Raw genomic sequence first — 15,364 nt, forward strand, 5'->3', positions numbered from 1 at the left:
CAATATTTAAAGGCCAAAAAAAAAAACTATGCACCATCTTATGTTAACTAATTAAATATGACAAGTTAAATTATTTTAATGTTAACTAATTATATTTTCTCCTGAGTAAATAGAGATTAACTCTACATAGTAAATATTTGACAAGTTGAAAATTAATTCAAATTAAATTATATAAAATTAGATTGGATTTAATTTTATAATTAATTATCTAAAATCAAAACGAATTGCAGATAATTTTGTCGAATTAGATATGTTTTTACTTCAAAATTAAGCTAAACTACACCACAATTATTTTTATTGGCGGAGCTACAGCCCCCACCGGTCCAGGCACGCACCCAAGCTCAGTCCCTCGTTTAGTTGAATACTCCTTATTTAATAGTTGATTTTAAACAACACCATGGGCAAAATTAATTAATTTTTAGACAAAATTAAGAGTAAAATTAGTAAAAACAGAATGTAAAAGTTTTTGATACAATTAAGGACAAATTTTTTAGACAAAATAAAGGCTAAAATTAGTAGAACCGGAGTGTAAAATTAGTAAAAAAACAAGCTGTAAAATTTTTGCTCGGACTCTCTAGAATTTTTGGATCAGCCACTATTTCTATTATACCCATTTTTTAAAATTTGAACAGGACCTCCGAATTGATTGGGCCGGCCCTGCCTGTAGCTGCATGTCAAGCTGTGTGGCTTCTGAATCTATTAGAAGATCTGAAGATTAAAATGAAGAAGCCTTTGAAGTCGATGATTGATAACAAGTCTGTGAGAAGCCAAGTCCAGAATGGAACATTAGAGGTTGTGCATTACAGCACCCAGAAGCAGCTGGCAGATGTTCTGACGAAGGCGATCAAGACAGATGAATTTATGCTCTTAAGTGATTGAGTTGGCGTTGTCAACTTTGATTGAAGAATATGAATTAAGGGATGGTATTGAAGAGTAATTCATATTCAGAAGATGAGCATCAGAAGTTCTAAGCATTAGAAGTTCTGATGAGGGTTGATCTTCTGATGGTTACTCAGAAGATAGTGTTGACCAGAAGTTCTACCTTCTGGGTCCAGATAGCGTAGCTGTTTAGTTAAAATGGTACTTTAGTATTTGTTAGTTTTGTACTATGTGTACCTTAGACTTGTTCACTAAGTTTACTCTTTTAGGGCTTACGTGGCAAGATTTTCTTTTATATAAATAGCCTTGTAGTAGCTATCATTTATTAACAACACAAGTAAGTAGAATATACAACTTTATTCTCTCAGTCGTTATTCCTTTTTGTTTATTCTCTTTGTCATCGTCTTTATTCTTGTGCACCAATAATTAGTTTATCAACTATCAAATATTTTTATTAAATAATGCCTTAATGGGAAAAAACAGATAAAAACATCAAAAATCAAATCTGCATTTCCACCCATGTGTTGGTTTCTTCCATTATTTTATTATAATTTAGTCAAAAGTGTGGCATTTATACTTTTCTTTTAAAAGTGTGGTATATTAAGAATAATATTTTAAAAGTCTAATTACAAAGTGTAATACTTATCAATAAAAAAAAGTCTAATACTTATCAATTAAAAAAAAAAGATTTACATTAAATATTTGTTTTTCTATTATTGAAAATAATATATAAAATTTCTCACATTAAATTGTCTATGCTTTAAATCATTATCCTAATCTCAATGTTTATTTTTTTTATAAATACCAACAACAGAAAAAAATTTGCAAATTATTACTATTGTGTAATGACGAAGTCAAAGTCTTTTTGTTTCTTTGCCATCTTGGTTTTAGTTCTTGAAGGTAATAATAATCTTCTCCACAATTATCCATGTTGTTAAATTACAAATCTAGTTAATTTTTTTTCTTCTTTTTCTACCACAGTTCAAATTATCGAGATAGAATGTGGGGAATGCTCACAAATTTTCGGGTTTTGGGAACTGTGTAAAAGAATTTGATCAGAATATTTGCGTTTGTGTGTAGGGATGGACAGGGACCCGAAAACCGACCCAAACCGCATCAACCGAAATAAAAAAACCAAACTGGGCCGGATTTACACGGTTTGGCGGTTCTGCGGGTGGCAAATGCGGTTTTGACTGGGCTCATTTGGGCGGTTCCGGTTTAAGAAACTAAAACCGCAGGTAACCGTACCCGCCCATATAATATTAGTTAATATGCAAATTTATTTTTACCATCAGATTACTTTATTCATTCACCTCTCACCACACAAAAAGAACACGTTCTCTCTCATCTTTCACCTTCACCTCCCTTATCTAAAAACCCTAGCCGTCCTCACCACCTTCACCACGACCAACACCAACATAATGACCAACACTCCCACCAAATTTATTGTCACCGGTCACCACTACTACTTGTCATCACCACGTTTTTGTAACTCATCCTCACAAAAACACAAACCCAATATATATTTCACAAATCAAAAAATAGAAATCATTCATCATCTTGACAGTCTATTATTCATGGCTTGTTTCTAGTTGTTTGTAAGGTTAGCATCTATTTTTGTTTTGGAGTTATGGAATTTTAGCTTTTCTTATTTAGGGTTTCAAACATAGTTATTGCGTTTTGGTTTTTCTGATTTTAATTTTGTTTCCTGATTTTGTTTCTTTATTTTTCTGAAATTTGTTGAAGCTCTTCAACTAACTTCAAAATGCTGCATAGAGTATGTTTATTTGTGGAGTTTGATTCGTCTTCAGTCAACTTCAAGATGCTGCATAGAGTATGTTTATTTGTGGAGTTTGATTACTTAAAATATTTAATTATTCATACTGGATTTGGGTTTTTTTATTGATTAAATGCAAAAAAATGCCAGGGTTGCTAATTAGGTGGTGTTTTTCTCTTTCAAGCAGAGACTAGAAGAATCGTCGGTCATGCCAACCTTTAGAAATTGCTCTAGTATGAATTTCTTTATCTCACAATTTATTTGCTCATTCTAGGAAACTAGAAAATAGTTAAATTATGTGATGGTTGTTAAAATGTACTGGTTCAATATCTAACTAGAGTTTTAAGTTATGTGAGTAGGAATTTTTCAAATATTGATATCTATCTACTATGATGCAAAACTATGTAGTCTGTTTTCCACACATGCACTCATATTATTGAAATGGAATGTATGATAAGAAAGATGTTATGTACCAACTTAAGTAAATATTCTCCTAAAAAATAAAAACATTTTGTGAAGTCTATGGTTAGCTTAGTTTTGAGGAATGTCAAACTGCTATTCCTAATTTCTATGATTATGGAAATCTTCTTGTCTTTTTTGTGTGTATTATCATGTAGCTGAGAATTGTGCATTATCTTTCAGAACAAGTGGTTCCTCCTCCTCTACAGCATTGCAGTGCCATTGCCATTTTACCATTCAATAGAGTTTACTAAAACAAATTTATCCAATCAAAGAAATGGAGTTTACTAAAATGATTGGTCAGTCATGGAATTGTCTCAGTCCTTAAGAAAGAATGGTAATTAAAACGGTCAATTCATTTTAATGTTGTTTTTTTATCTTAATAATAATTGATCTTTATATGGAAACTTGTTATTAAAGTTAATAATTTTGGTTTTGGTTAGAGTATATGCGATGACTATAATATCTTAATATTGCATAAACCAGTTGAATATGTTTTGTTCCGTTTTTCCCTGTTAGCTACTGAAAATTCATGTGGAATTCAATGAAGTTTAAATAAACCATTAGCTTATTATGTGGAATTCACAATGCTATTCAAGTTTATGCAAATCTGATGGTTAATGATTTAGGTGAGTAGATACTTGCATCATACATGTTTTTGTTTTCAGATACATTTAATTGCACATAATTTAATTTAATGATGAATAAGGGATTCATTTTTTGAAAAATTTGAATACTATTTCTAGCACATGTTAACTTATATCTAACTCATTTATAAGATTGATGTAAAATATTCACAGTAAAGTAATTTTTAATGAAATTTTAAGTATTATCACTGAATACTAATTTTTGGACAATTGAATTGAACATTCTATATTGGTTTAATTTCATTATTTCATTTTTCAGATTGATGTAGAATAGCCATTAATGCAAAGGGATGAAGATCAGCAAAGTTGATGACGATCAATAATTATCTTAAATTGATGGAGAGTTTAAATGTTTAATTATCAATTTTCAATGTTATATTTTTTTATCTAGGTTTTTAATTTGTATTAGCAATTTAATATCATTAAAGTAATTGATAATTAATAGGATTTTCTATCATACTGGAGGCTCTGTATTTAACTAATAAGTTAATATGCATTAAATCATTTTAAATATTTTTTATTCTAAATATTGTATCAGATGATTAACCCGAAATAACCGTCCGAAATAACCCGAACCCGTTCAAACCGAACCCGTCTAAACCGACTTTGAAATTGGGCGAAAATGGGTCTATTATTACTACCCGCGGTTTGGGTTGGGTGGTGGTTATGAGCCCGAACCCGCCCAGTCCGACCTGTTGTCCAGCCCTATTTGTGTGTATTACAATTGAGATTGTACTAAATTGATATAAAATACAATCAAATATTATTTATTTATTTGAAGAAATGTTTTTTTCTTGTGTTCATTGTTTTATTTCTTCTTGTCATATAAATGATAATTTATTTATTAGAGTTAAGTCAATTGTTTCTTTAAAATAGTATTATTGATGATGGTAGAGGTTACTTTTATTATAATATACGAGTTATATAAAAATTATAAAAATAATTTTTATTTATGTATTTAGAATTCTTTTTTATATATATAGCAAGTAACAAAGTTATTAAATAACTAATAAATATATTTTTAACTATCATCAAAAGTATAAAATATATAATGATTTGTAAATAATTAAATTTTATATTTTAAATTGAAATTATACTATTTTTTTTATAAAAATAAAGATTATAAATAAATTTAAATATACTTTATGTTTCAGTCAAAAAAATATATACTTTATGTTCATTGTTTTGTTTTTCCAAAGCCTGGAATTGTATTTTTTATTCGATTTATATCGATATTTCTTTAAAATTGTATTATTGATGATTGTAGAGGTTAATTTTATTATAATTTACGAGATATATAAAAAATTTTTAAAAATCCAGTTTTATTACATATTTGTAATTATTATTTATATACAGCGAGTAAGGGGTTATTAAATTATTAATAAATATATTTTTACCTATTATAAAGGTATTGAATATGTAATAATTTGTAAATAATAAAATTTTCATATTTCAAACCGAATGTATGCTATTTTCTTTTAAAAAAAATAAAGATTCTAAATCAGTTTAAATATATTTTGGTGAAAAGAATAACTGAGTATGGTACTAATTATTGTAATTTTATTGAAAGTGGAAAATGTAAAACTGATTTTTAAATTTATTTAGGAGAACAATACTAAAATACGTTTTGGATTAAATTAAAGATTGAAAATTAGCATAAAAGACTTAATCTGTACATTAAAATAGTAAATTAAATAAAAAACTATTGCATTTATTGCCTTTCCATAATTATTTATTATATATTTATTAATACTAATTAAAATGCTTTTTTTTTCTTTATACTAGCGATTTAGTCCGGTTTGGGGGCGAGTTTGCGGGGAATCAAACCGTGGTTATCCCTACCAAATCCAGCGCCAATAACCACTAGACTAACTAACGATTTATTAATTAAAATGCTTTTAATTATCATAAATTGATGAAATATGAAATAAATAATATTTAAGAAAATCTCCATATTTTAAATATTCTGATATGTTTTTTTATCAAATAAATAAATTAAAATGATATTAATCAATGTATACTTATAAAAAAGAAAATTATAAAACATAGGTTAATACCTATTCTCCTCCCTTTCATATTGGGGCATTTTGAAAAACCCAACGTAAAAAAAAAACTGTATGAATTCCCTTAACATTTAAAGATTCTCTCATTTTTTACCTTCATCACATCCATTTTTTTTAATTTTATTTTTTGTTAATAACGTAATATATATAATAAAAGAAACTGTACAAAACGAGGAACCAGTTAACCCCAAGATTACGAGAACCTAAAGAAAGGTAATGTTAATAAAATAAAAGAGATTGTTTTATTTTTAAAATAAGCTCGGCAAAGCATTAAGCCTTGTGCCTACATACCTCCTCGGTGCAATGGATAAGTCAAAGCTAATGTAGTTCCGCTTAACAGGAAAAACGTTTTGAAAGGAATAAACACTTTATCGTCGTCAGGGAGAATACTCAGTCATTGATCTTGATCATGAGAACAAATGGATTCTTTGCATCACAAATGAAAGAAGGGCTTCAACTCGGATAAAAATCAACGAGTATGCCACTAGCTCTCTCACGTGGAAAAGATCTCATTATATCAATCAATCTTAAAATTGTGGGGTATCTCAACTCATTACAACAATTAATCGTGTCTAAACTTTGAAAGAAAATTCACTAAGGGCAAAAGATATTTTTAAAGAAAGGTTTTAAAAGAGGTTTTACAAACATAATAAGGTTTTGGAAAAAGGGAGAAGATTTTGAAAATCTAAGGAGGGGAGGAGATTAAGAGGCTATCCTAGTGCGTAAAATAAAAGCTAAGGAAAGAAACGGTCTAACCGAAGAAGAAGCCAACACTTGACATTAAGAGTCAAGGTAGATTTCCCATCCTCTGGACTATCAATACTAAACCAACACATTATCCTTTGTGGATCCAGATGAACTTATTGTTTTTAGTACCACTTTGCATTAAGCACATTAAAATTCTGACGAAAATCGAGCAAAGTAATGACTGTTTTCGGGTAAAATCCTTATATAAATGTCTTGGAATTAACCATCAAGGACTTTTGAGGAAATACCTGTACATATAAACAAACAACAAACCAATGCTAGACAGACAGAATAACAACAGAGTAACCACAGAATAATAGGGTCCAAAGGTACTAAGTCCAATAAGTTCAAGTCTTCAAAATGCTCGGGATAGTAACCAATAGTCCATAGGGGCTTATGTTTTTTTTAGATTTTAAGTTGTTTATTAATGTTTTAGCACAAAAGTAGAGTATGGTCCAAATGGACATAAAAAAAATAGCGGAAACATAAACAAAACGTCCAAATGGACAAAAAGAAAATAGTGGAATGTAAACGTCCAAATGGACAAAGAGAAAATGGCGGAAACATAAACATGATGAAATGATAAAATAAAGCAATAAAGCGAGAAATATAAAGAGCAATATAATAAAGTGCGGAAATTAAAGTTAATTGTTAGATGTTAAAGATAACCATCTTGAAACTTGTCAAGTATGTTATCAAAGTTAGTAGTAAGATCGATGGTGAGTGAAGGATGTTCTCGGATTTAAATTCAATAGAAATTTATCAGAAGCTTGATAAAATCATAGCGAATATACGATAAATTTTAATAAGTCTTAAATCAACCGCATACAATTCTCTTTCATGTTTGATTTTTTTTTCGGGACACGAAATATTGCGCTATGTTAAGCAGATCGCCAAGTGATTTAGTAGAAATCACCCTACAACGAGGTCGGTCAAAACTTTATGTGCTAATGCATGTGAGAGAAGTGATATATAGATCACTATCCAAAAGCAATACCACACGAAAAGAAAATAGGTAGCGATATAGTCTTTACCAAGCCATAAGAATTCTCAAGGTATTAAGACTTTCATCAATCAAAAGAAAAAAAATAAAAGGTGGAACCACATTCAAAAGCTACTTTCATCCATAATTCCAATCACTTAATTTTGCGGATTTGGATTCTTATCCTATCGACGCCCTAAGTCCATTGATATTAGAGAGAAATTAGGCCTCTAACTTAAATTATTTTAGATCATTCTGCCAATCTCAATGGTTTTTATTTTATTTTATAAATACCAACATCATCATTGGAGTAAAACAGCAGCAAGAAAAAAACTTGCAAATTAGTATTATTGTGTAATGGCGAACCAAATGTCAAAATCTTTTTGTTTCTTTGCCAACTTGGTTTTAGTTCTTGCAGGTAATAATAAACTTCTCCACAATTATCCATGTTGTTAAATTACAAATCTAGTAATTTTTTTTCTACTTTTTCTACCACAGTTCAAATTATCGAAATAGAATGTGGTGAATGCTCACAAATTTTGGGTAAATGTGGTGAAGTATTGTACTACTCTGTGTAATTCTTATGTAAGTGGTGTTCGAGTTTTAAAAGCATTCTTAAACTTATGCACTTGTTCATTCGATCGACCACCACCAAAACTAGCAGCACCTCCTTGCGTTATTGGGTTGGGACTGTTTGCACTAATGAACATAATTATGAATGGTGTAAGAAAGAGTGTCAAAGTAAATACCCTAAGTCGGGTTTTGGGAACTGTGTAAAAGAATTTGATCAGAATATTTGCGTTTGTGTGTATTACAATTGAGATTGTACTAAATTGATATAAAATACAATCAAATATTATTTATTTATTTGAAGAAATGTTTTTTTCTTGTGTTCATTGTTTTATTTCTTCTTGTCATATAAATGATAATTTATTTATTAGAGTTAAGTCAATTGTTTCTTTAAAATAGTATTATTGATGATGGTAGAGGTTACTTTTATTATAATATACGAGTTATATAAAAATTATAAAAATCATTTTTTATTATGTATTTAGAATTTTTTTTTTTTTTTTTGTAATCAAGAAATAATATTAAACGGAAAACTAAGGGTTCTCCAACCCGATTACAAAGAGAGAGCGGGAAAGGTCGGCAAAAAGAAAAATTACACACCAAATACCCCTACGAAAGAAAAAGGAGCGGATCCTTACTAAAATCGTAAAAAGAATAGTTGGGATGAGTAATCTCTCCACAAAAAGACCATTTCCAAACCAAGAACTTAATGTTCCAAACGGTATTGTTTATGCTCCAAGCTTCCTTCCTAAAGCGGACACCATTCCTAATTAACCAAAAAGACCAAACGGTGGCAAGCCACACGACATCCAATTTACTATCTCTAATCCTACAAGAGCGGAAAAACAAGTGCCACTCCATAAAATGCGGTAAACACTTATTTTCCAACATTCCCTCTTTACCAATCCAATAAGCTATGTCATTCCATATCTTTGTACCCACCAAACAACCAAAAAAGAAGTGATCTCTATTTTCCGGGACTTTACCACACAACACACAAAAAGTATCATCCACGGGAAAATGTATACCTCTACTAACCAAACCATCAATCATTGGAAGCCTATCGAGGAATAGTCTCCAACAAAAAGCCTTGATTTTGAACGGAACTTCCGCTTTCCACAAAAAACCAAAAGCACCATCATTAACATTTGGAGGACCGTACGGGATTTGAAACTTCAAGTAAAAATTATAGCAAGATGAAACCGAAAAGTCCAAAGACGAGCCTTCGGTCCATGTAACGGAATCACACCCATGTCTCCACCCGTTAAATGTTTCCACACGGTCCTTCAACCTAACCAACTCCGCTTCTACAACATTGTCTTCCAACCTTAAACCAAAATCACCCCAACACCACGAATCTTGCAACCACCCCCCCATACCCGCCACCGAAACACCCTTCAAAGTGGAATTTAAGTATAAATCCGGAAACTCTTCTTTCAAAGATATCCCATCTAGCCAAGCGGTTTCCCAAAACGGTGTGTGGAACCCGTTATGAACATTAAAATTAACCTTGTCAACCATCGGATCCGTATGACACAAAGAATTAATTTTAACCAAATCCCTCCACCAAATAGAAGAAGAAGAAGTAGAAGAAGATGAAAAAAGATTTCGGAGAAAGGAAGGAGGATTACTAACCTTACTATTGATCAATAAAGTGGATGATAAATCGCCGTATCGACCTTTCAAGACATCCATCCAAAGAGAACTCCGACCTTGAAGAATCCGCCACCTCCATTTGTTGAGGAGAGAAATATTGAATAAAGCAATGTCCTTTATTCCTAACCCGCCTTTGTCCATGGGAAGACAAACATCTTTCCACCGCACCCAATGGATTTTTTTTTCTCCTCTAATCCTCCCCAAAGAAATTTACTTTGCAAGCTATTAAATTTCTTTACCACCTTCGCCGGCATTTTATAAAAAGACATAGTGAAAATGGTGAGGGGGGTAAGCACCGATTTCAAAAGAGTGATCCTACCGCCTAAATTCAAGAAGCGATTAGTCCAACCATCCAATCTAGCTTTAGTCTTGATTAAGAGCGGTTCCCAAGTAGATTCCACCCTTGGATTCGACCCAATCGGAATACCAAGGAAATTAAACTTGCTATCCTCCACCTTACAAGATAAAAAGTGAGATGCCGCTTCCAAGAAATGAGGACTAAGATTAATGCCAATTAACTTACTCTTATGATAATTAATCCCAAGACCCGAAACAAGTTCAAAGGCTCTAAGAACTACCTTAATAGCTCGAATATGCTTCCAACTACCATCGCCCACCAATAAAGTGTCATCCGCAAATTGAAGGATATCCACCCTACTATTACCTTTGATGACAAACCTTTGATATTCCTCTAACTCTATAGATTTACTTACTAGAGCCGTGAGCGCTTCCGCAACCAAAACAAAGAGGAAAGGGGAGAGAGGGTCTCCTTGTCTCAACCCTCTAAACACACCAAATTCTCTCGAAGGACTCCCGTTCACCAACACCGACATGTCACTTTTAAACACCAATAATTCCATCCATTTCCTCCATCTATTTCCAAATCCCAAAACTTTGAACATAAACCGGAGAAAAGACCAACTCACCTTATCATAGGCCTTTTCGAAATCAACTTTGAAAAGAGAACACTTAACTCCCTCCTTCTTCGCATAATCAACCACCTCATTCGCTACAAGCACCCCGTCGAGCAAAAGTCTTCCGGGAACAAACGCGGTTTGTCTAGAAGAAATAATAGAATTCAACACCTTTTTGAGTCTCCCCGCCAAAAGCTTAGCCGCCACTTTATAAATACATCCCACCAAGCAAATAGGCCTATAATCATCCAAACCCAAAGGATTGTGTTTCTTAGGGATAAGAGTTAAGAAGGAAGAAGTGATAGCCTTAGACAAGTTATTCCCTCCAAAAAAGTAGTCGAAAAAATTAAAAAAGTCTTCTTTTAAAAAGAACCAACATCTTTTAAAAAAGAGAAAAGAATACCCGTCCGGACCCGGGCTTTTGTCTCCACCACACTCCCAAACTGCCTCTTTAATCTCATCGTGAAGAAAAGGTTTCTCCAAACAATCCGCCTCTTCCTTACTTAGAGTCTTGAAAGGAATACCCTCTAAGAAAGGTCTAGAAAACTCCGGTTCGACAAATTTCTCCTCAAAATGCTTGAAAACCGTCTCCCTAACATCATCCACCGATTCCATCACACCACCCGAAGAAATAATAGGACCGATATGATTGATACTTCTTCTTTGTTTCAACACCTTGTGAAAAAATTTACTATTGGAATCTCCCTCTCTAATCCAACTCAATCTCGACTTTTGGAGTAACATATTTTCTTTTATCCGCAAATTCTTCCAAAAATTACCACAAGCTTCCTTCCTACCCACCAAGGTACTATCAAAGTCGAAAGCATCATCGGAAGCCAAAACCTCATCGGCCACATTCAACTTATTAACCCCATCCTCCATATCCAAATCAATTCTACCAAACACGTCTTTATTCCAAGCTTTCAATTTCTCTTTTAATAACTTGAGCTTTTCTTTTAGCACAAAATCTCCACGACCCTCCACCTTGAGGCTTTTCCATTCTTTCTCCACAAAAGGAATAAAGGAATCAACACTAAACCATTCATTATTGAACTTAAAAGGCTTAGGACCCCAATTCTTATGGTCCTTTATGATCCAAATTGGGCAATGATCCGAGATATCCCTATCCCCGATGAGTTGACCCATAACCTCCCATCTAGACACAACATCGTTGGAAACAATGAAACGATCAATTCTACTCATCGCCTTTCCATCACCGCTAAACCAAGTAAATTTCTTCCCTTTGCAAGGTAAATCCACCAAATTACTTTTCTCAATGAATTCCGAAAAAAGCTCCATCTCTCTTTTATTCACATGCAACCCGCGGCCTTTCCTTTCTCTATGATTTTTTATCGCATTGAAATCCCCTCCAATGATCCAATCCCCATCCTTATAATCCTCCTTTAGCTCAAGCAACTTCTTCCATAACTCAATCTTTTTGTTCACAAGACAAGAAGAATAAACGTTAAATAAGTAATAAAACTTATTCTCCCAACAAGCTTTTATTCCTAAATAACCTTCTCCTCTAAAACTATTAATGACCTCCACTTTATTATTCCACAAAATGATCAAACCACCCGATCTACCAACCGAATTGGAAAAAGAAAAATCCACCTCCGAATGGTACCAAAAAGACTTGGCCAAACCTCCCTCCATGTTTACAATCTTAGTTTCTTGAATAAAAAAAACATCTGCATTACCTTTTTTAATTAAAGCACCAATCCTCCTTCTTTTGAGCGCATTCGCTCCCCCCTAATATTCAATGATCCTATAATCATTGTTCACCTTCTTTGCTCTCCTTCCTTGTCTCCCCTCTCTCCAAAGAAACTATCTTATTCAAAAGATTTTCCCTCCCCTTCGAGTCAACCACCCCAAGAGCTACAATAGCCGAACAAAGCTTGCCCCCGATGTCTACCTCCATTAACTTCTATTGCCTCTCATTATTTCTCCCAATATCCGATTCTTCATTTTGTTCCCCGTAACAAATAGAATTGTCACCATTTACCACCAAATTCGTTGTCCCCTCCGAGATATTGATAGGATTCAAAATCGGGCCATTAAAATATGCTCCACTAACCTCCTGAACCGTCCCCTCCTTAATACCCTTCCTGTTTTTCTTCCTCTCTACCCTCTCGTTAATCAATTTCAATCTCAGCTTTTTCTTAAAATTGATTTTAGCTGTTGCCTCATCCTTGGCCAAAGAACATAAAACCTTGCTGGGAGAACAGCTAATCACCTTGCTGGGAATTAGCTCTGTACCAGAACACACAGTCATCGGTTCAGAGAACTGGGACGGTGCAGCAGTGTTCGAGTCAACAAAAATGCTAGCAGCGGTGATATTGAGATTAACGCGAGCCTGGCGAGCCTTCTGAACTGCATCATCAAACTCCCCCGAAACTGTTCTTTCCACACCACCTTCCGAGCTTCCACCTTGTCTCGCACCACCGTCAAACAGGGCCTTGTTATCTCTCGGAACATCGTCTCCTAGTTCTTTTGATTTACTCACAGCAACCTCCCTAAGCACCCTGGTTGAGAATTGAGAAATACTCTCCTCCGAACCGTCCGCCGACAATAGATCATTCTGAAAATTCTCATCACCATAGAGTCGATCCTCCGAATCAGAGGAAGAAACATAAGTAGATGGAGCTTTATCATTGGCTGCAGCGACGAAGGGCAGACCCCACCGGTCCTCCCTAATAGTTAAACAGAACCGCTTACCATCGATAATTACCGTAAGCGATTGAGGGGCCAAAAACGACAGTTGAACTTTGACCAAAATCCTGGCTACGTCAAAGTTGAGACCTTTAGACGTCCTCTCATCAATACAAACGAAGGTTCCCAACGATTCAGCCAAAGAGACAAAGAACTTCGCGTTCCAAGCGTGTACCGGAATGCCGTAAATTCTCAGCCACACTTCTCTGTGATCCTCAATCATACCCGCCTCCCACTTCTTGACATCACAAAACCAATTCTTCCACCAATCCTGCCCCTCACCGACCAAATCCTGAATGAATCCTTCCTCCGATTCTTCGAGAAGGCACATATTACCACCCATCGGAGAAACTTTAACAGCAAATACCCCTTCCATCTCCATATAAGTTTGGATATTGTACGCTGTTCCCGGCACCGACACTTTCCCAACATACGCTTTGTCTAGTCTGCTTTTGATATCCTCCGGAGAATTAAAAAGAAGTTCCTTGATCGTATTGCCCTCCCCACCTTTCAACTTATTGTTGTTTGGATTGCCCTTAACAACGTTGACAAAGGAATGATCTAACGGTTTCACACACCCCACTCTGTTGAAATCACCTCCTCTGTGCGGGAAAAAAGGCTTCACAGGATTTCTAGAGAAACCTCCCAGCTTCCTCTCAAACCGTGGAAGATTAACGTGTAGTTTCTTCTCCCCAATAACAACATTGTCTAGTTTGACCGCGAGCATTCGTCCATCTTCGACCTCCACGAACCTTGCGAAGCCGAACCGCTTGCCGAAACTGTTCCTTCTAGGCGATATAGCCACCTCAACCACACTCCCTATACACCCGAATAGCTCAAACAAATCCTTCGCTGAGGAGGTGTCTAGAAACTCGGAGACGTAGAAGGAAGTCACCTCTTTAGATAAAACAGGACGATTGCTGAATCTTCCCCCCAACGGGAAGACATCCCACCGAAAGGAGGTCCTAACTGTTTGACGAAACCGCGACACCTGCTTCCACCCATCATCTTGCTGAACAGATCTACGATACATTCCCAAAGTTATCACACCAGACACCGCCGAAAACCAGTCGAGATTTATCCTAAAGCATAAAAACCACCAACGGGAACCCCAGACACCGAAGAAAGAAAACACCGCTCCAAGTATGTAACCACAGACACAAATAGGTCACAAAACGAAAAGGAAAAGAAGAAAGATGACCTGCAGAGCACTAAAACGACGTTGGTCCCTGAAACCCTAAAATAGTATCGATTGAATCTTCTCACCAAGGTCCCTGAGCCCTAAAGCCAGGAATTTAAACCGAAGATGATAGGATTCGCGACACCACTCTAGTAGCCTTCAGAAACCGCCGTCGGCACAGAAGAATACGCTCGCAGTAGTTCACCGAGAGGCCAACGGAAAACCCCAACCGGAAATCGCCCTCATCGGAAAACAGAATTTAAATGTTCAGCTCAATGTAGACTAAAAATGAATTATTTTTTATATATATAGCAAGTAACGAAGTTATTAAATAATTAATAAATATATTTTTAACTATCATCAAAAGTATAAAATATATAATGATTTGTAAATAATTAAATTTTATATTTTAAATTGAAATTATACTATTTTTTTTATAAAAATAAAGATTATAAATAAATTTAAATATACTTTATGTTTCATTGTTTTGTTTTTCCAAAGCCTGGAATAGTATTTTTTATTCGATTTATATCGATATTTCTTTAAAATTGTATTATTGATGAGTGTAGAGGTAAATTTTACTATAATATACGAGATATATAAAAATTAATTAAAAATCCAGTTTTATTACATATTTGTAATTATTATTTATATATAGCAAGTAACGGGGTTATTAAATTATTAATAAATATATTTTTACCTATCATAATGGTATTGAATATGTAATAATTTGTAAATAATAAAATTTTCAAATTTCAAATCGAAAGTATGCTATTTT

At 33.9% G+C, this 15,364-nt stretch overlaps 1 protein-coding gene and 1 long non-coding RNA gene across 3 annotated transcripts; one reads left to right on the plus strand and one right to left on the minus strand.

The window, feature by feature from the left end:
* The first annotated feature begins 2,198 nt into the window (after positions 1-2,198).
* On the plus strand, positions 2,199-4,275 carry LOC131626355 (uncharacterized). 2 transcript variants are annotated; one of them, XR_009291106.1, is made up of 5 exons: positions 2,199-2,482; positions 2,626-2,713; positions 2,807-2,889; positions 3,299-3,452; positions 4,022-4,275. It is a non-coding gene; the product is annotated as an uncharacterized LOC131626355 (long non-coding RNA). The 2 variants fall into 2 exon arrangements; XR_009291105.1 differs by having other exon boundaries at positions 2,807-3,452.
* A 4,458-nt stretch (positions 4,276-8,733) lies between these two features.
* On the minus strand, positions 8,734-9,819 carry LOC131626380 (uncharacterized). Its single transcript, XM_058897197.1, has one exon. The coding sequence runs from the start codon at positions 9,817-9,819 to the stop codon at positions 8,734-8,736; it is 1,086 nt and encodes a 361-aa protein (XP_058753180.1).
* Between the last annotated feature and the right edge of the window lie 5,545 nt (positions 9,820-15,364).

The sequence above is a fragment of the Vicia villosa genome, unplaced genomic scaffold (genome assembly GCF_029867415.1).
Source record: "Vicia villosa cultivar HV-30 ecotype Madison, WI unplaced genomic scaffold, Vvil1.0 ctg.000283F_1_1, whole genome shotgun sequence".
Taxonomy (NCBI): domain Eukaryota; kingdom Viridiplantae; phylum Streptophyta; class Magnoliopsida; order Fabales; family Fabaceae; genus Vicia; species Vicia villosa.